The sequence below is a fragment of the Nipponia nippon genome, unplaced genomic scaffold, assembly GCF_047370975.1.
Source record: "Nipponia nippon isolate SJK-2023a ecotype South Korea unplaced genomic scaffold, ASM4737097v1 scaffold_3, whole genome shotgun sequence".
Classification (NCBI taxonomy): domain Eukaryota; kingdom Metazoa; phylum Chordata; class Aves; order Pelecaniformes; family Threskiornithidae; genus Nipponia; species Nipponia nippon.
Genome location: NW_028262347.1, coordinates 116,182,204 through 116,200,847, shown reverse-complemented (window position 1 = coordinate 116,200,847; position 18,644 = coordinate 116,182,204). Strand labels below are relative to the sequence as shown.

The 18,644-nt window shown below is 42.9% G+C and overlaps 2 protein-coding genes across 2 annotated transcripts in view; one reads left to right on the top strand and one right to left on the bottom strand.

Annotated features, from left to right (window-relative positions):
- Positions 1 to 18,644, top strand: part of GPAM (glycerol-3-phosphate acyltransferase, mitochondrial) — a 93,974-nt gene that overhangs the window by 7,717 nt on the left and 67,613 nt on the right. The window lies entirely within an intron of this gene.
- On the bottom strand, positions 8,048 to 17,678 carry TECTB (tectorin beta). Its single transcript, XM_009476046.2, has 10 exons — positions 17,603 to 17,678; positions 15,525 to 15,715; positions 14,967 to 15,109; positions 14,813 to 14,885; positions 12,149 to 12,252; positions 11,986 to 12,069; positions 11,624 to 11,786; positions 9,566 to 9,635; positions 8,588 to 8,620; positions 8,048 to 8,100 (listed from the first exon to the last, which is right to left on the bottom strand). Exons 1-10 carry the CDS (start codon positions 17,676 to 17,678, stop codon positions 8,048 to 8,050), a joined length of 990 nt encoding a protein of 329 aa, XP_009474321.1.

The window sequence follows — 18,644 nt, the reverse complement described above, 5'->3', positions numbered from 1 at the left end:
AATTCCTACTGGTTCCCTGATGGCATGCAATCCTCCGCCTGGAAGCTTTCCCAAGGGGGGAGCTGGAACCCTTTATAGGAAGGACACATCCCTTTTCTTGTTATACACATTTTCAGTAACAAATACAGGTAATAATAAAATGAGAATAGCCATATGGGGACCTGGGATCATGATGAATCACGCTTGCTGTGTTAAGAGATTATCAACAGAATCAAGGACTCATCCCTGTGTGTGTGGAGATCACCACATTAAGAGCTTGTTGGGATGAAAATACAGAGCAGAGACTAATTTTCTTCTCTGTGAAAAAGTGGTCAAGAGAAGTAAGCCATGAAGGGTGAGTTTTGCTCACTTGTGAAAGGCTGATTGCCACAAATACGTTGTACCTTTCACCTTACAACAGGTATCAGAAATGTTTTGTAGACCATGTGAAATGTGCAGGAGTTTTGTTCACCACTCAAATGCGGCTGTTGCAGAGAAGGGAAATAGTAGCTGCTGAACAGCCTGCAACGACAATGTTCGGTGGTTTAGGGCAGGAAATTAAGACCATTAATATCCAGTTGAAGCCAGATGTCATGTTAATTAGGCAAATAGTAAGCTAGTCCCCTTTTTTTTTTAACACAGACTGTGGTTGCTTCAGGCGTCACGGGTGACGGAGTGCCTCCTGTTTAGTTTTCTGTATCTGTGGTCAGTACTTTCCCCACTCATTTCAAATGTTTTCTCTAGTCTCTTATTGAAGCAAAATAGGTTGCATTAATCTTGCTACATATAAAAAGCCTCAAAATAAGCTAAAAAAGATAAAATAAATAAAAGTGCCTCATCCTTTACAGTTGTGCTTACTAGAAAGCAGATACCCCCGATCTCCCCTCCCTGTAACCCCTTCTTTCAGGCAATTCCTTTTTCTTCCTTTCAGTATCTTAGTATTTTATTATATAATAATCTATGATAGAATTTGGCCAGGATGCAAGTCTACAGCTTTGTGTCTTGCAAGGTAGCTGTAGGTTACAATAGTTGTTATAGAGGACCCTGAGACTGACTGTGTACATCTTCTGTTGCTTTTGCACTTTCTGTAAGCAGCTGCTGGTGGTTACTGTCAGAGGGAGGCTTTTGAATTAGAGGAACCTTTATTCTGCTCCAGTGAGGCCAGTGTGAAATTTTGCCAGATGGGAAAATTATTTTCTTTCAAAATTCCCTCAGCAAGCTACCCCTTTAAGCTAGTGTGAGAAATGACTACGTAAGTAGCAGTGTATGTAGATTCTGCAGAGACATGTGGTAGGAGGACCCAAGCATGATCAAACTATGGCACCTCGTGAGAACGCCTGGAGTATGGAACAGAAAAGTCGTTCCCTCCCTTGCCATGAAATCCAGCCACCAGGAGGAAACTACTGGAATCTGAAACTGTATACAATATGCTGTGTTGCTTGGCACCAGATGGTAAACAAATGTGACCTTGTTGTATATGCCCCAATAGGCACACTAGGATCTTGGACAACATGGTGAACAAACTGGAAAAATATGTTGATTGTTTGGAAGGACTGGTGCAGTTGGTGGCAGAGAAAAGGAAGATAGATGAGCTCTTGTCATCAGTGTTGCCTGGTTTTTTTGACTGACACTCTGTACAAATGTGTTGCTAACCAAAGTGTTGCTCTAACATGCTTGAAATTAAGAAACAAAATCCAGTGGAGGATGCAAACGAATATCAGAAGCAGGGGAAGAAACAGGAAGGCAGTATTCGTCAGCATGATGGGCAGTGATCTCCATGCATCGCTTTCCTGGATTCCTACTGAAGTTGTTGAAAATGCTTTCAGTAACTTCTGCCTATTTCCAAAGCAAATCAGGGCAAATGAAGGCAATGGAAAACAAGAAACAGTGGTTACAAAGGAAATTATCCCTTTCCCTCCTCCTTTCCAGCTTCACTGGAGAGAGCGGCTGATTGCTTGGTGGAGCGGCAACTTGTGCTCTCTCAGCATCAGTGGTCAGTCTCCTGAGTGACTTGTAAAGCCTCCTCTGTAACATCCTTAAAACACTTGGTGTTTGGCACTTTCTGGCCATTGAGCAAATAGTCATGGAATAGCAAAGCTTTTGTCGTGAGTCTTCTGTTGGTCTTGCAGAGGGACCTCTGCTAGAGTAACTCAGTAGGCCCGTTAGTAGCAAATGCATTTTCATAATCTATTAATGGGTGTGAGGAGGAAACTTGTTTCCCCATCTGCCCAAGAAAGTTGTGAAGTGGTTGAAGATCTCTCCTAGGAAAAAAAACTGAATAAAATTTCAGGTTAGTCCAGTGAAGCACCATTGATAGAGTAACTTCAAAATATTTTTGGGCTTTTTTCCCCCCACTTTTCTTTACATTTTGGAAAATAGTCACTGCAGGATGGAAGGTTCAGATTTATTTGCACCCTGCAACCCATATCTAGGATATGCAATAAGAATAGCTGTGCTCTTTTTGTTGCTAAAGGTAGAAACCACCAGTGATGCTTATATGGTGGCTAGCAGCCTACCCATCCGCAGTGGGATCAACCACGCTGAAGAAATAGCTATTATGTCTGTGAAATTTCTGAGTGCTGTGATGGCTTTCGAGCTAGGCCATATGCCCAGAGAGAAGCTGAAACTGCGGTATTGGCCTTCAGACGGGTAAAGAGACCAAGCCTGGCTGGTTGTGAGCTGGGGGTGGAGCTCTGGGTACATTAGAGGGTAAGGATTGCCACCCACCGAGGCATGGTGGCACACCTATCACTAGTGTAAGGTAAAACCTGTTGGTATAAACTTCCTTCCAGGCAACTAACCTTGGAGTTTTATCTTATGTTTGCTATGGGTGCGTGTGATTTTTTTACTGTGGGTCACCAGGTACATAATAAATTGTGTATCAGAACCCTTAAATTTGTTGTATTGATTTTCTGTAGATCTGGAATTTCTCTTTCCAATACAGATAAAATAAATGCAAAATTTGCAAGTTTTCTCAATTTACAATTCATCCTCAGAAGTACCAGATCAGGCTACATATTTTTCCTTGATGACTGTTTCTGTTGTTCTGGTAACATTCCCCTCTACTGGAATGAGTACCAATCTGACATGACCCCTGCCGTGACCTGCTCATGTCATTCCTTCTGCTTCAATTTTTCTCAGTTTGTAAAGGGAAGACTAAATCTTCCAGATAAAGCAGTTACTGTTTTTAGACTACTTTGAGGTATTCACTAAAAGGTGCTAGCACAGAAGTGTTGGGCATGAAGACAATGAGAAGTGCTCAGAATGCTTTTATCAGGGCTTATTAATCACCGTGTAAATTTATAGTGCTGTGCAAACATTTCACAGTAGTAAGACCTCTGCTTTAGCGTTAGACCTCTGCTTTAGCGTTAGACCTCTGCTTTAGCATTAGACCTCTGATTTAGCGTTAGACCTCAGATTTAGTGCTCACCAAGGAATAGGATCTACATGCCCCACTTCCCGTCGTGCAGTACTGAATCATTTGGATTCTGCTGAACGTGCTTATGGAAAAGCAGAATGCAATTGAAACCTGCAAGATCTTCTCAAAACATATTTCAGGGCCATGTTGCTGACAAGTCTGTGCTACCTATTGTGGCTTAATTGTCTTTTTAAAATAAGGTCAATATGATACACATCCTGAATGTCTGTGTCTTAGGGGTGTTGATGTATGTTGCTGTGTTTGCTCCCAGAAGAAAAACGCTGGTGTTATTTTCCAATTAGAGCAGGTGGGTGTAAGCAGAAAAGCAGACTGTCCCGCAACAGGGTGGGATCCCATCCAGTGATGCTTTGTGTCACAGTGTGTAAATGCCCAAAGAGAGCCAGTCCGTGGGAGGAGGGTGTTAAGGTGGATGAAACCACATGCAGAGAGGAGGCACAGGCTGCTCAATGTGGGAAGCAATCTGGGAAGGCTGGAGACTGGTTGCACCACAGAGCAGCTGTTTGCATTGCAAGTGCGCTTCATATTGGGGAATTTAACAACATTTCTCTTAGAATTTAGAACTGGAACATGTCTAACATAATTGCTTTTAAAGAGCAGGCTGAGACATTAGGTGGGTACTAGGTTTTCCTTGTAACAACAAAGTAAAGAAAATATATTGGAAAACAGGATGATCTCTATGCTTCAGGGTGCAACACAGCTTCTGACAGAGCTCAGGACACCGCTCTCCCCTTGAGTGCCTGGCTGCAAGAATTATTATTTATTTCTCTGAAGCCACTGGACTTGACCTTTGCAGGGCCACAATGATATGCTACATGAAAGGGCTGTGAGGTCCAATCAATCAATAGCTATTTTTTCCTCTGCACCTGTGAGTGACAGCTGCCCTTTGGATGGAGATAACTTGAAAAGATTTGATCTTCAGAACAGAGTGAGGAGGTTCACTCCTAATACGGGCTATGTACTTCTATGATGTGTTTTGTATGTATCAAGTCCTGGCTCTTATGATACTATTCTGAGATAAGTAGGGTTTTTCCTTGTCCCTGACTGGGACATTTAAACAAAATCTTATGGATTTACAGAATAAAGAGATGAAGTTAGTGTTTAAATTAGGATTAAGATGGGGAGTTTCTATACATGCTGTCTGGATGTGAGACGTTGCCTGTGTATGTTGTGTAATATATTGCCGGTTTTGGCAGCGTATGCAATGTTTACCTCAGTGTGCTACTGAGTTGAGATCCCCCTACAGAAGGGCTTGCAGCCCTGATGTGGCTTCCCTCCTTTCAGGGCTGAGCTAGCAGGGGATGCACTAGGTGGGCATATCAGGTCAGACCTAGTCTGGCATCTCTGCAGCAGAATCAGCTGCATGTCCTCTTAATAGCAGATACTGAGGATTCATTCTCAAGTTTTGGATTTGAAATTGTGGGATCCCAGCACAGGATATAAGGCATAATGTTTGACTATAATTAATTCTGACTTGACAGTCTCAGAGTCTGCTCCTTCTTTTTCACTATTGGACGTGGGGTGGCAGGAGTGGAAGGAATGACAGTGCCACAGCACTGCGTGTTTGGGGACACTAAATATAGAGCGTCAAGGATGGAAAGTACCAGCTTGCATCGGTGGCATGCTTGCTGGTTTGTACTTCTGAGGAATTTGCGTTAGATCTGACTCACTCTTTCATTTGCAATTTCTGTTGGACCTTCTTAATCGTTATTTGCATCTGCAGTGACTGTCAAACAAAGGCCACCCAGGTTAATGGTGTTTACCATTTGCAAGTAAGTGACCTATATTTAATGAACAAAATATTGTGTAAATGTGTGTCACTGTACTAGTGATATTATGCTGCAACCTGTGTTGTTATCATTTTGACACCTGTGTGTGTTCATTTCTCTCTTACTTCTTGCCATGACCTCAGTGGCCTTGTGCTTCAGCATTGCAATGCCAAACTGTGAGAAGGAAAGCATGTAAAAACTCATGCCTCACTAGAGTTCCTCCAAAAGGGAGGAAGAATTGGGACAAAACCAAACTGTAATTTTTGGGAAAACAAATGTTGCGTTCTAAACAGATTACCTGCATCCCCTGTAACTAATCTTCCTTTCCCTATGTTTCCATGACCAGCCTTGAGTTGGACTTTCAGATGCAAAGATCAAGGCAGGCATCGTCATGCCCCTCCAGCTGAAAAAGATCCATCATTGTAGTGCATCTGAAAGGATGAAGCCTATCAAGCTTCAGCTTGTGCTAAAATCTTTTGCAATCACTGCATTTTCTGATAGTGGCAACTTAAATAGTATTTAGTAGAATAAGTAGTGATGAGCCATATGCAGGTTAGGAAAAGTGAAGGTGAATTATAGTCCATGTTTTTTATGCAAGCTGTTTAGGATGGACAACTTGTGCTTTCTTACGGAACAGTACTTCTGAAGCTGTAACCTGTTCAACTGTGCTGCCTCCTCTGGCAGATAGACCTTTTCACAGTCACCTCTGGGAGCTGTTTTTCAGTTGTGTTTTGTTTGTTTTTAGCAATAAGCCATTTCTGGACTGTAGGGAGATAGTGATCCAGACTTGGATTGGTAACAGGGCTTTGCCCATCCCACAACCACAGCTCGCTGGCTGGATGAGCCCCACTCAGCAGAGTAACACATGGGAGAGATGTGTGCCCAGAGGCTCCATCCCACCGCGGGCAGGGAGGCGGCCTGGGAATTTGTAAGCATACTTCACAGCTGCTGCAATCCTGCAAGGTTTGTTCCAAAGCAACACTTATTGCATAATTAGGAAGAAAATTAATCAACCTACCAAGGAGACTCAGTTCAAGGCTTTTTGCACAAAACAGCCGTGATAGGAGAGCAGTGACTGTTGCAAGGGCAAGGCAAAAGAAACAGGCTTTGGAGAAGACGACGGTGTGTTAATCATCTCATTTGTCAAGGACAAGAATTTGAAGAAGTAAAGCTGCTTGGCAGGTGTTGAAACTTGGGGTGTTAGTGGGAGGAGGGAAGGGGAAAGGGAGGCAAAGCAGCAAACGGGGGAGAAAAACCTGCAGAGTCATTATCTCTGATCAAAATGCCCTGTGGTGCACAAAACATTTAATAGCTCTGCTCTGCTTTAGAAACTTGTACCACTGAGAAATACCTGGAAGTGGCACATCTTCTGACTCTGGTCTGTCTAAATCAGACAATTCTGTCGAGAGAGTGCCCTCTGTTGTACGCAATGGCTAAACGCATGCCATCACAGCGGTCCCGTTTTCTGCGGGCTCTCAGGCTGGATGCTGCCGGCTATAATTTTGGCTTCTAAACAGCTTTATTTTTCTCAGTTACTTATAAATATGTATGGACTGAGATTACACCTAGAGGAGCAAATAGAGTCCATGGTAAGGGGATCTGTGTGTATTTGAAAACTGTGGCCATAATGTATGCATGTTCTAGCTATGCATTATCTTCATAACACTGAGGTTTCAAAAAGAACAGGGAGCTTAAAATCCTTAATTTAATAGAATTATTCAGGAGGTTTTCTCTCTACAAACAATAGCAAAAATTCTATAATGTGCTTATGCTGCAGTATGTACAGACACAGGTACACCTACGGTTTTCATTAATAGGAAGCGTAACAGCTGTAGTCATTCTTCTCTCTTTCACATTTAGGATCCTGGAAGTTTCATGGAAAAGGCCTAGGAATGTTTCTTATACTTTCAATAGTTCTGTTCAATATTGTTTTAGTACTTACTGGAAGTAAGGAACCTACCATCACTCTTGCTGGGAAATTGTTTCACATCCTGGTATTTCCTGCTCTTCAGAAATCATGGTTTCCCTTTCTAGTAATTTCTTTTTGCTGTTTAAGAGCTGTTGTTACTCAGGTACAGAGCTAACACCTGGACCCCATTGTGTCTGATGCCAGCTATATCTTCAAGGAAGTGTAAAGCTCATTAGCTTGTTTTCCAATCTCAGATGTGCTTAATTTGTATCCACACCATGCAGCTATCCAGCACTAAGCCTGTCCAGTCAGCAAGACCTCCTACTCCTAACAGTATTGTACCTACTGCAGCATGTGTCGTATTCTACTTAACCCAACCGATAATACTGACAAGGCTCAGAAGCAGGAAAGAAATGTCAGGCAACTAATTCTGAGGACCTTCTAACTATTACTACATAAAAAACATCCTCTTCTCCCATCCTTGACGTGTTAGGTTAGTTTTCATCTTGTTCAAAGGCTTCACAGATCAAGCTAGGACCTTGCAAGACCAGGCCTGGGGGGGGGTTTGGTACCACGCTGAGACTGACAAGGAGGGGGGACCCTGAAGGTAAATTTGGCATTGAAAAATGCTGAGTTTGCATATCCCTATGTTCCTTATAGAAATACGTACTGTTGGCGTCACAACTCTTTCAAAGGAGGCATCGGTGGAATACGTAACCCTTGGGTTTTCACTCATTTAAAATGCCTGCAGAGACTGGGGAGAGGCAAATCTGCTTTGAGATTCTCCAGTATTCGAGGCACAAAGCTCATGAAATGTTTTATTTATCTGGTAAAATGGTGCATAAGGATTTTTTTGTGACCTTCATTTTTCCTCTGTAAAATGAACATCTTTAGTGAAGAAGTCCAGGTCCAAACGGAACTGGGAAAAGTTAAGAAACACAGCTGGGCTGTGTTTTATAATAAAACAGCACAAAATCCAGTCGCAAAGAGTAGGTGGAAGATGATATCTGCAAGAGAAACACAGACTAAATGTGAGTACTTCCCTGTCAGCTGCCTTTCACGTTCTCTTCCCACCCCCATCAATGCAACTGCATGCCCCTAACGTGGCTCTGTCACCATATCAAGTTTTAACAAATAGACTTTGAAAAGCCTTTTTCAAACCCTCTCCAAATAGAAATGCTTTCAGACATCTCTGTTAACCCGGTGAAACATGCTTGTTCCTTTTTGGGAAGAGGGTGTGAAAATAAGAGAAAATGATGTTCAGTATTGGAAGTTATTGGTATGATTTTATTGTCCAGAGTGAGGGATGTGCCAAAAGGAGGAAAACAAAGTGTATAACGTTGAGAAATAGAATTTTATTTTGAAATATTTCCCTTTCTGTCAAATTTAGTAGATTTTTTAGCTCTTTCTTTGTGCTATGGGTTTTATGTTGACAGAGTCACTCAAAATCCGTATTTGGGATTGATATTTTCATTGTCATACTTTGCTATTTACCTGAGAGTGGGTAAAATCTGGATAAACCTTTGCCTGCATAAAATAAGAGAAAAAGATAACATTGGGATGGCATGTTTAAAATAGAGCAAAGTGCACTAACATGCTTTGTAAAAGCAGAACAGATAACATTTGCCACATTTTGAAATTCTGGATATTTCTTCCTCTTGGCTTTACTGTCTGAAGTTATAAAAGGATCCTCAGTTCTTTTATCTTCTAAAATTGATGGGGTTTTACTGGTGCAACATACTGAATTGTAATAATGCTGCTCTACATCTATTTGTAATTTTAAATTGGCATTCAGGTTGGTGTGGATGTAGTTGATAAAGTAGTATAAAGGGCTCTAGCGAGAACATGATTTAGGCATATCTTGTTCCAGGGACCTGTTTCAAAAGATGTGCTGGATCTGAGGAATTAAACCAGCTCAGGGAGAAATTCCTGGTGCCTCCAGGAGGCAGCAGTTAAAGGAAACAGGTGTTGTTTTATAATGGGGAAACCTGGCGGCAGATCAATTTGTGTATCAGGAGGGATAGGCACAAAGGGTTAACCTACCAGAGTTATGGTATGCTGAAGTACCAACCCACAGTGTAAAGAAAAGCTTTCCTGCTGCTCCTAAGCCTGACCTCTCTCCCGCTCATGTGCAATCTTTCAGAGCTTGTCTGGGCTGTTGCTGAGGTCCAATGCAGGTGAGCAGAGTTTACACTGCTAACTCGGTCTGCAAGTGGTTTGGCCATTTATCATTAATGCCAAATGGGTGCCTTTACTCGCTTTGTAAATGAGGAGAGTTTCACTGAGCTCTTCTGCCAGAGCCCCAAGCCTGGAGGGGACCAACTTCTGTTCAAGACTCCTGCTGCCATGGGGAAAAGGGCTCTGGCAGAGGGCTTTGGCTCCCTCTGCTAGCTCCTACGCTACGAGCCATGGGTGGCTCCTAATTTCATTGCTTCCCAAAGGGAGAAACACCCCAGAAACCCAGCCACTTACTGCGTACAGCAATCTCCGCCACTAAAACACCTCCGGTTTGTTCCATGCGCTGTTTTCGTTTGTCACATGTCTCAATAGATCAGAGAGAAAGCCATGTATACCAAAAAAATTAAAAGTAATAAAAAAATCCAGACCCAATTCTCATGTTTCCAACCAAGGAAATGAAATCTGTGTCAATATTGCTGCGTATTGTCTAGGGATCTTTTTTCCTGAAATTATTGGGGGGTTTTGGTGCAGGAGAGATTTAAGGAGAGTCTTTACAGTGCGTTTTCTGAGGATTTTGGTGTACCACAGCCCTTACAATGACTGTCAGTGTAAGTGCTCTTTTAAGTCGTGAGATGGCAGGAGCCCAGATGAGTGTCCACTTGCTAATCACAGGTCCTCCTGGGCTGCCCTTTCCACCCTGTCTTAAAGAAAACTCCTGTCAAAAAGGAAGGGGAGAGCTGAGCTCCATCAATTTAACCCATGACCTCTGTGAAGGCTTCTGTTGTTGTTTATTGCTAATTATAATTGTTGCCTATTGGGTAGAAACAGGAAGCACAAATCCCTTCCAAACGGATCATCTCATGTCCAGCACTAATGATGCCTGTCACAGCTGACAAGGCCTGTATTGGAGGCAGTGCTCTACAGATTAAAGGTCCTTGTCCGTCCCCTGACCTTTGCAGATCCCCAGCTGTGGGCATTTTTTTTTTTTTTATAAGTTGAGCATGTGGTAATTCTGGTTATGAGTTGCTTGTAAGCATAGACCCCCAGCTTAGTTCAACCTTAATTGCAGCAGACCAGCAGCTGCATTTTTGGGTTGGAAGTGGACTGGAGGGATGCTAGCCTGATCAAGCAATTATCCTACACTGGAGGGTGAGGAGGGAATTCCACCCTGTGCCTGAAAGATGATGTAGAGGTTTGGTGGTACTGTCAGAAAGGCAGATAATGGAGTACTGGGTTTGTGTTTTCTTTTAACCCTGGTCTGTGGCTGGATAAAAAGTTGAAGAAATCTTTAAAAACAGACAACAAAATCTAAGCCCAGAGTTTCTTCTTTTGCTTTTGAACCTTAGAATTTCTAACAATGCATTTTTGTCAAACCTGCAAGTTTTGCACAAATCAGTGCCCCCTGCTTAGCACTGAGGCTGGGTAATAAACTGCTATGTTAATTTGGCTCCTGGACTGAGAAAGGGTTTAGAAAGAAAAGTTGGTTTCACCAGGAGTGATGCTTTCTCTTCTCCAGCAAGAAATAGTTGTTGCTGAAATGACAGTATGTCGACCAAGGAGTATTTTGGGCTTTCAATGCAGGTTAAACGAAATTCAACTTCATTTTATAGCAATGACACATTCATTGCATGAGAGAAAGAGTAGCAAAGCTCTGACTTAGTGAAGGACAGAGAGAGGTCTTTAAAGAAAGACACTTTAGTAACCCTCACCCTTGCATCAGTTGGTGCAAGCAGCGTGCACCTCCCCATGCTAAATAACATGCTTGTGTAGCACTCCCACCTCCTTCCCACCTAAGGTCACAGGAACCTACTCTTCGACCTCAGTTCCTGCTCCAGTGACAGTTTATGTATTTCATGCAGAATAGGATGGCTACAAGAGCAGTAACTTACTGCAGGATGGCAGAGAGGACTTTCCCTGGGAAGGGGGGCTGGGAGGTTTCGCTTGACTAGCAGTGAGCTTTGAGCCAGGTTCTCCCACTGCCCCCAGGGTGCCCTCGGCACCGAGATATTTGGTAAAATGCAAAAAGCTCTACTTTCTCCTTTTTTCCAGGCTTGTGTTTAACTGTAGCTGTTTGTCAGACAGGACTGTCGTCTGGGATATTGACAAGAACTGAGTTTTTAAAGTGCTATGTTATTTCTCAATACATTTAAACAAGTTGCCCAATGTTGCATACAGCGCCTGTGGCATGACAGGAGTCGGGGTGCACGGCTGGCCACTCAGGTTCATGCATGGCGCTGTCTCCCTCTGCTGAAAGCTCTGGCACTGGCTCTGCACCCGACGTGCCCTCAGCAAGGTCTCGACATCCTCTGTCTAAATTTAGCACCACGTGTTTCTCTGAGAGGGAGGCCTTACCACCGGGCAGGAGAACTTCTCGCTGTCACAGACGTGCGTCTCGCAGTGCAGCCAGACCTTGGACAGCTTGGGGATGTTACGGAAGCGGAAAGCGTTGAACTGGAAAGTCGCCCGGCTTGTTTTCCCATTCTCATGCACAAGGATGGAGTTGTCCGTGGCACACCTGTGTTGTGCATGGAGAAGCAGTGTCAGAGCCTGCATGGCTTTAGTGAAACGTCTCCTGAGGTGGCAGTCTGATGGATGCATTTGCCCTGCTGTGGGCCAGCTTCTCTTTTGCCCCCTCATCCCCCAGCCCCCGGCTTTCTGTCATCCTTGGGGCTGGGCTGGGAAGAGGTGCTTCCCCGGGTCCCACCAGCACCTACCCCTTGGTGATCAGAGGCCAGTGGATCTGGTAGAAATACTCTGAGGAGGGAGTTGCCCAGCAGTTGTTGAGAACAACTTTGAACCTGGGGAGACACAAACTTCAGATTAGCAAGGAATGTCCTGATTGCCAATGTATTAATTATTACTCCTTCCCTTGCCTACCTGTCACTTAAGCCCTTAGCTTCCACTCCAGCAAATATGTCAGAACCAATTTCTGATGTTTCAACGACGAAAGGGGCTTCTTTTATACTTGAAAACTTGGCATTCTTTGAAAGACAAAGAGAAAGACATCATACGTTACTAGTATCATGCAAAGCAAAGGCATGTGGTGACTTCAGACAGCTCTGGAGAGATGGACTCCAAAAGTCTGGGTTCTTATTACCTGCAAACTCCAAACTCTACACCTGTTAGTAGGACTATTGGAAGCCCAAGGTGATGTTCAAAAATCTTTTTGTTAATGTTTGGCTTATAATGATAGTAAGTGACAGAATTTTATGCTCTTTGGGTTGTGGTATGTGTTATATCACAGCGTGGGTGGAAGCAAGCTTGCTGCTGCTTCTGGTACACCAGAGGTGGTGGGGGAAGCTGGTGGGAGTGAGAGACTGGAGATGACTGTATGGAATGGGAATGGAGTTGGGAGATGGCCACGTGTGGGGGAAAAGGAATGAAGATAAGCAGAAATCACATGCCCGTACACAAAGGTTCAGCACTCTGTGATTTATACTTGTGGTGGCCAGCACGGTGAGAGCTGAAGGGGCATGAGTGTGCAGAAAGAGCTCTGCCAGCTATAGTCATTCATCCACTAAAATCCAGCCTGCTCAAAGTAGTGCAGTGTGTGGTGCTCAGGTGAAAAAGTTTGGTTACAAATACATGGAAGTACCTACCTTAAATCTTGCTGCTTTTTATTGCATAAGATCATAACAAAGATAGCACCAGAACTATATAAAGAGTACATGTTTAGTCATAGCATTGGTTTACTTAGTTAAATCTACACAGCAGGATTTGGGTATATGTAGTTCTGGAGCTGTTGGACTATCTTTCCTTGATGAGCTTGCTCAGTTCCCTGGTACTGGTTGTCTTATGTACCTTTCCTCACCTACGTGGCGAGGTGGCTGTGAGGCACTACAGTATTCCCACTGCAACATCTGATAGATTGGATACACCGAAGTTAAGGCTCAAGGCTGTGTTTAGATTAGTGATCCATGGCTGTTAAGTGCCCTGAGAAATTCTCACTTAACCAAAGATTTCTCCTGAAGGAGAGACCTTGCAGAAGTACTGTCACAAAGCTGGTGTCAGTCCTTGTGCTAAAAAGAGTTGACCCTGGTATGCTGCTTCGTTTTCCAAACTCCATTGCTCTACACTGTTTTAGGGTACTGTCTTGCTTTTCTTCACAACAGGTTTCAGTGTTGAAGGCCTGATTTCCATTCAGGCTCCAGCCCCTCATGCTGCATTGCAGTCCTGTGCTGTTAATGGTGTGTCCCAGGCTGAGGGCAGGTGAGACTGAAGGGTTTCTGCTGGGTTAGGCTGCAGCTTGGGCGCTGCTTCTGGAGGAGGAAAGGGGCCCATGAAGCACCTGAAAGTATGGCCCACTGGAGGCAGAGGGCTGTGTCAGGCAGCAGCAGAGATGAATAACAAGGCCAAATAAATCTTTTATTTCCATTTTGCCAGGAAAAAAAGAACATTTCATTGAAATTAATCTTTTCTCCCCAGTGGAAATGTGAACAAAATAACAAAGAAGTGGTCTATTAGCTTTCTGAGCTTGTTCTGTACTTGTGCTCAGTGGGAAAATGTATTAGTTCAGCCACTCCCTCCTTGACTCCTGGGAGCCCCATGGCCATTAGAAAAAAACAGTCATTTGGGGAAAAAAAAAAAAAAAAGTACCAGAGATCCATTGCTCACTGTCCATCATTTGTTTCTGCAGCCATTTTGTCAGGAGTTGACAGGAGCAGCGTGGTACCTCCTGGGACCTTGCCAGTGTATACTACCAGTGTGCCGTCTATCAGAAAAAAAGACCCCGTGGGTTTTCATGGGGCATCCCAAGGCTGCCAAAATGTTCAGCGATCAATTGGTGCCCAAAATGCTGGGTGTGGGGGGAGAGATTTCCATCAGTCCACCTTGTGCTAGATACTCCATCTGCCTGGCCTATAAATTCAACACAGTGTGTTATTAGTTGTGCTTTTTCTAGTTCTGCTAAAATAGAGAGGCAGCTTTTGTGCTTTTGGCTGTGCTTTGGTGGAAAAAGACCCCAGGATCTGGAGCTGGCTGCTCCAGCAGCACAGCAGAGCTGTGGGGAGGAGAGGGATGTTTCAAAAGATTGGCCTGATATACAGGGATGATATTTTGTTGGAAACAAAATTCCAGCATGACCTAAAGATCTCTGGGGAACCTGAAATACCTGTCAGGTGAGAGGACCAGGAAGCAAACTGCAACAGAAATGCATGGAGCTTGGCTGTGTCTATAGAGACTATGTCATAGCAGCGGTGCCTGCAGATGCATGCTGCTCTTTGAGTGGGACTACAAACAAGGTTTGCTTTTTCTTATAAAATCTGTCAGCATGTTAGAAATGTACCTTTCAGCAGAAAAATCTCCCTGATTTGGAGGGATTAAAAGAACAGTTGGCATGTGTCTGCTCTGTTCAGTTTAAGTATATCCCTGTTAATCAGCAGAAACAAGGACCCCTGCAAACCCCACTGTAATTATCTGTTCCAGGCTAGTAATGTGCTCCATGACGCATAAAAGTCAGGAGCAGCAGCCTTTTTTTTCCAGCTCTTAGACTGAAGCCTGTGGAAGGTGAAGGCAAAAAGCTGGGTGGCAAAGAGCACTTACAGAGTAGAAGTTGAGGGACAACTGACTTTCAAATGAGCCAGAGCTTCCATTCTTCACATGGATGGTGGCCACCCTGGGGACATAACAAAGTTTCTGTATGAGTGAGATGCGGTGCTGAAAACAGGGTGAGGCGCACTCCCAGAAGAGGACATACCTTTGGTCAAAGGCAGCCTGGTTCACCAGGTAGTTGGCATTGTATGTGCAGGTGAATGAGTAATTCACAGGCTGGCTCTTCACAATTACCGAGGAGTCATTGGAGACGATGGAGTTGTAGAAGTGATAAACGGGGTTCTTAAACTGTGGATGGCGAGACAGAGAAATGTAGGCAGTACTGAGTCTTTGAGACATCAAGAACAACTTCGTACTTTGAAACATGAAGACTCTATCTGGTGACAAAACACCATCCCCAAGGAAACATGGGTTTGTAGCTCTTCATATGCTGTGCTGCCTATATGTATGCCTTACTGTGTGTATGTTCTGTGTAATACAGGTGCAAATGGGCAACTAACACCCAGACTAATATCACTAAGCCTGCGACTATTTTGCCTGTAGATGCAAAGCATGACTAATTATTTCCTCCTCCCTGATACTGGAGCCTCCTCTTTCCATCAGTACTTAAAGCCCACTCCAAGCTGAAGCAAATGGGACTCTCTCAAGTGACTCCAGCCAATTTCTGAGTCCAGCTCAGAAATGTTGGCCTTGATAGTCTTACCTCTGACTGCGTCCCACAGTAGGATTTGTTTTTAGGTGACAGGTCCGGGATTGTGAATTGGTAATATCCCGAATCGTGGATCCCATTGTAGCAAATGCCTCCAAGTGCCAGCTGATTAACCTCCCATCCGTAAGGACACTCTGGAATTTTGGTAATGATGGTTTTAGGATAGCAGTATACCAGAATTACATCTGAAAGGAAAATAATACACCCAGAGTGATATTCAGTGGTGTTTTTCTTTCAAAGAGGAGGGTCTGCACACCTGCTTTCCTTTGGGATTAAACTTCTGTGAGCAGGGTATGTGCTGGAAGGTCCCCTAACATGAGCAGCTTTTGCTACACAAAACTGACCTTGGGTTGTTAAATTCTGTCGTCTCTGGAAGAGTTTGGCCTTTGCCTTCTAAGGAATGCAGAACTTCATGTAAAATTTTTATCTTTCTGGAATAGCTGATTGAGGAGCAGAGACACTGCTGAGAAACCTGAAGTGAAAAATTTCTGCACTGAAATCTGTCAGATTATGCTGCAGAGCTGGCTTCTGTAACACCACTGACTCCGTAAAAATAATATGAGTGAAGTTTTTTGCTAGGCTTCAGCAGATGTGCACCTTTTTGTAGCGGTGTTAGATCTAGGCCACGAGACATATTCTGCCCTTTCTCTCCTTGCACTGGCATTGCAGTGCCAGCGCAAACTGAATTTTTAGAATTCTCATGTTAAAAGCTAAGATCTAAACATGAACCTAGAAGCCTAGCACTGTTAATGGCAATAATAAATGAAGTGAAAAGCCTAGCCCTTTTAATAGCAATAGTAAACACACTGAAATCCTAGCCCTGTTAACAGCAATGGTTAATAGCAGTGCAATAGGTTTCCAAACATGGTGATTGCTAATACAGCCATGAATATTGAACATCATAACCTACAGACTGATTGCTTCGTGATAGCAGAATTGGACATTTTTCAAAGAGAATCAGGCAGTGCAAATTTAAATGTCTGATGGGAATTTAAAGGGCAAATATTGACTAACCATTAGTGACCTGAAAATTGAGAAAGACCTCCAATTACTACAGCCAGAAAAAAGACACCCTACCTGAAATTATTAAATTATTTCTTTTAGAGCCCTTCACACTCTAGTTTTTATGATAAAAGCATAATTTTGCAGCCTTTCCATGTCTGCAGAAGGTTAGGGAATACTCAGAGAAAGTCAAATAGGGACCTTAACAACTCGCTCCTTTCTGGTCAACAAACCTTCAGCACGCACAGGCTGATTCTGCTTGTGTCAGATTTGATTCTGCTTGGTCAGATTTGTAACTCTGGCAATTTTACAGCTGTGAAAATTCCTGCAGTTCAGAGAAACTGCTTGTGCAAATGAAGGTACTGGAATAAATGGCTAGAGGGCCAAATACTTAAGATATACCATGAAATTACTGGCAGTAGTCTGACTCCAGTCACGCACGTACCAAGCAAACTCTCTATATTGAGGTGTATTCCAATGCATTTCTAAAGCACGTTTCTTAACTGTAGTGAATTCTACATGACAAGTCTGTCTGGCACCAAATCATTTGAGTTTCTAGGTAGGAGTCAGTGTGCAATTAGGGCCTTAGCTTCAATGATTTTTGTTTTTTCTTGTTTGATATAGCAGTGTGGTTCAGGAGTTCAGCCCAGCACGTTCATTCACCACTAGTCATCTGATTGCAGTCAGTGGGACTGAAGCCCAGCTTGGGCAGCAAAGATCTGCTGCATCTAGCCTGTGCTATTGTGGATGATTTCTAATTGTTGTTGTTTTCTTTGCCGTTTTATGCCTGAATTCTGCTTGTTCTTAACTTTATTGCACTATGAATATTGCACAGAGTTAAGCAATTATTATTATTAAGTTATTGCCTAATCCTCTGTGGGGCTAGGACTTTAGTGGTGCTTGCTTTCCTGTGCTAGCTGAAAGCAGATCAATAAAAGAAATGTAAGGATTAGCTCTCCAGAATCCACAGTTTAACTTTCTGAAGAAAAACCTTTCCACTTTTAAATAGAAAAAAACCCTTTGGCAGCTTAATTACAAGAGAAGATCATAGGAGACTTAAGTTATTTTACCTGCTTTATTTGGATTGCAAGGCCCCGCAAGAGCTTGAGCCAAGATGACCAGCAGATAAATAGTAAGAGTCACCATTTCTTGCAATGATCTGAGGACACAGGGAATAAAGGCTGAAATTGTCTTTAAAATTGGAAATAAAAAACGTGCATTGACTGCAGACCTAAAACTATAGCTCCTGTTAAACACGTTCTTCTTGCAGAGAGAAACAATAACGTTACTGATATTTTGTCGCGCAACTTAATTGCATCTCCAGGATAAATATTTCCAAGACGATTATTATTGCTAGGTCACTACTGAGACAATTTTACTATTTCGGTTTAGTGGTGGCTTTGAGTTATTCTACGTTTTCTTTGTTCTTGTAAAGAGTCTAAACCTAAAGTGTTAGTATAACCAAATAAAACTGAAACAATGGGAGCTGAAAAAAGAGAATAGAAATCACTAGAAGAAATATGATGCAATAACATATATATTGTGCTTATAAATTTAATGCTGAAACTATTCTCTATGTTGATGGCTATCCTGATGTATATAATCTTAACGTCATGTAGCTCAGGTTTGGTAAATTATGCATTTTCTCATTTACTGCTAAATGATGAGTTTTCAGGAAAACCTACATAGCAGTAATTTACATTTCCACTTCAGGCCTCAAACCTGCAAGCTGTTTCCTACAGGGAGAAGCATGAACAGCCTGTGGGATTGGGACTGAAGTTCTCATATTTTCCCTTTGTAGACACTCTTCAGTGTCTGCCCTCATATACACATCACTGAGCAGACTGTCAGAACTAACAAATATCATTTAGGTAAAGAAAAAGAATCTTCCTGATTAAGTATTTCCAACAAAAAGAATCCATTTCAACATTTTCACTCAGCCTCTATTCAAACATATATATTTATAAAAGGCTCCTACAGTACATTTCAGTGACAATTCCTTCTAATTATAATCCTATGCATTCTACAAGAAATTAAGTATAATACCTACGAGACAGGAAGAGGCTAAGTATTTCAGATTTTCATTCCGGTCTTATTCCAATAGCTGCGCTG

Coding starts and splice junctions, on each gene's coding strand:
- TECTB (XM_009476046.2), bottom strand. CDS start 17,678: ATGGTGACTCTTACTATTTATCTGCTGGTCATCTTGGCTCAAGCTCTT. Junction 12,253..14,812: donor TGTCCCTCAACTTCTACTCT/GTAAGTGCTCTT, acceptor TGTCTTTCAAAG/AATGCCAAGTTTTCAAGTAT. Junction 9,636..11,623: donor AGAAGTTCTCCTGCCCGGTG/GTAAGGCCTCCC, acceptor TGATCTATTGAG/ACATGTGACAAACGAAAACA.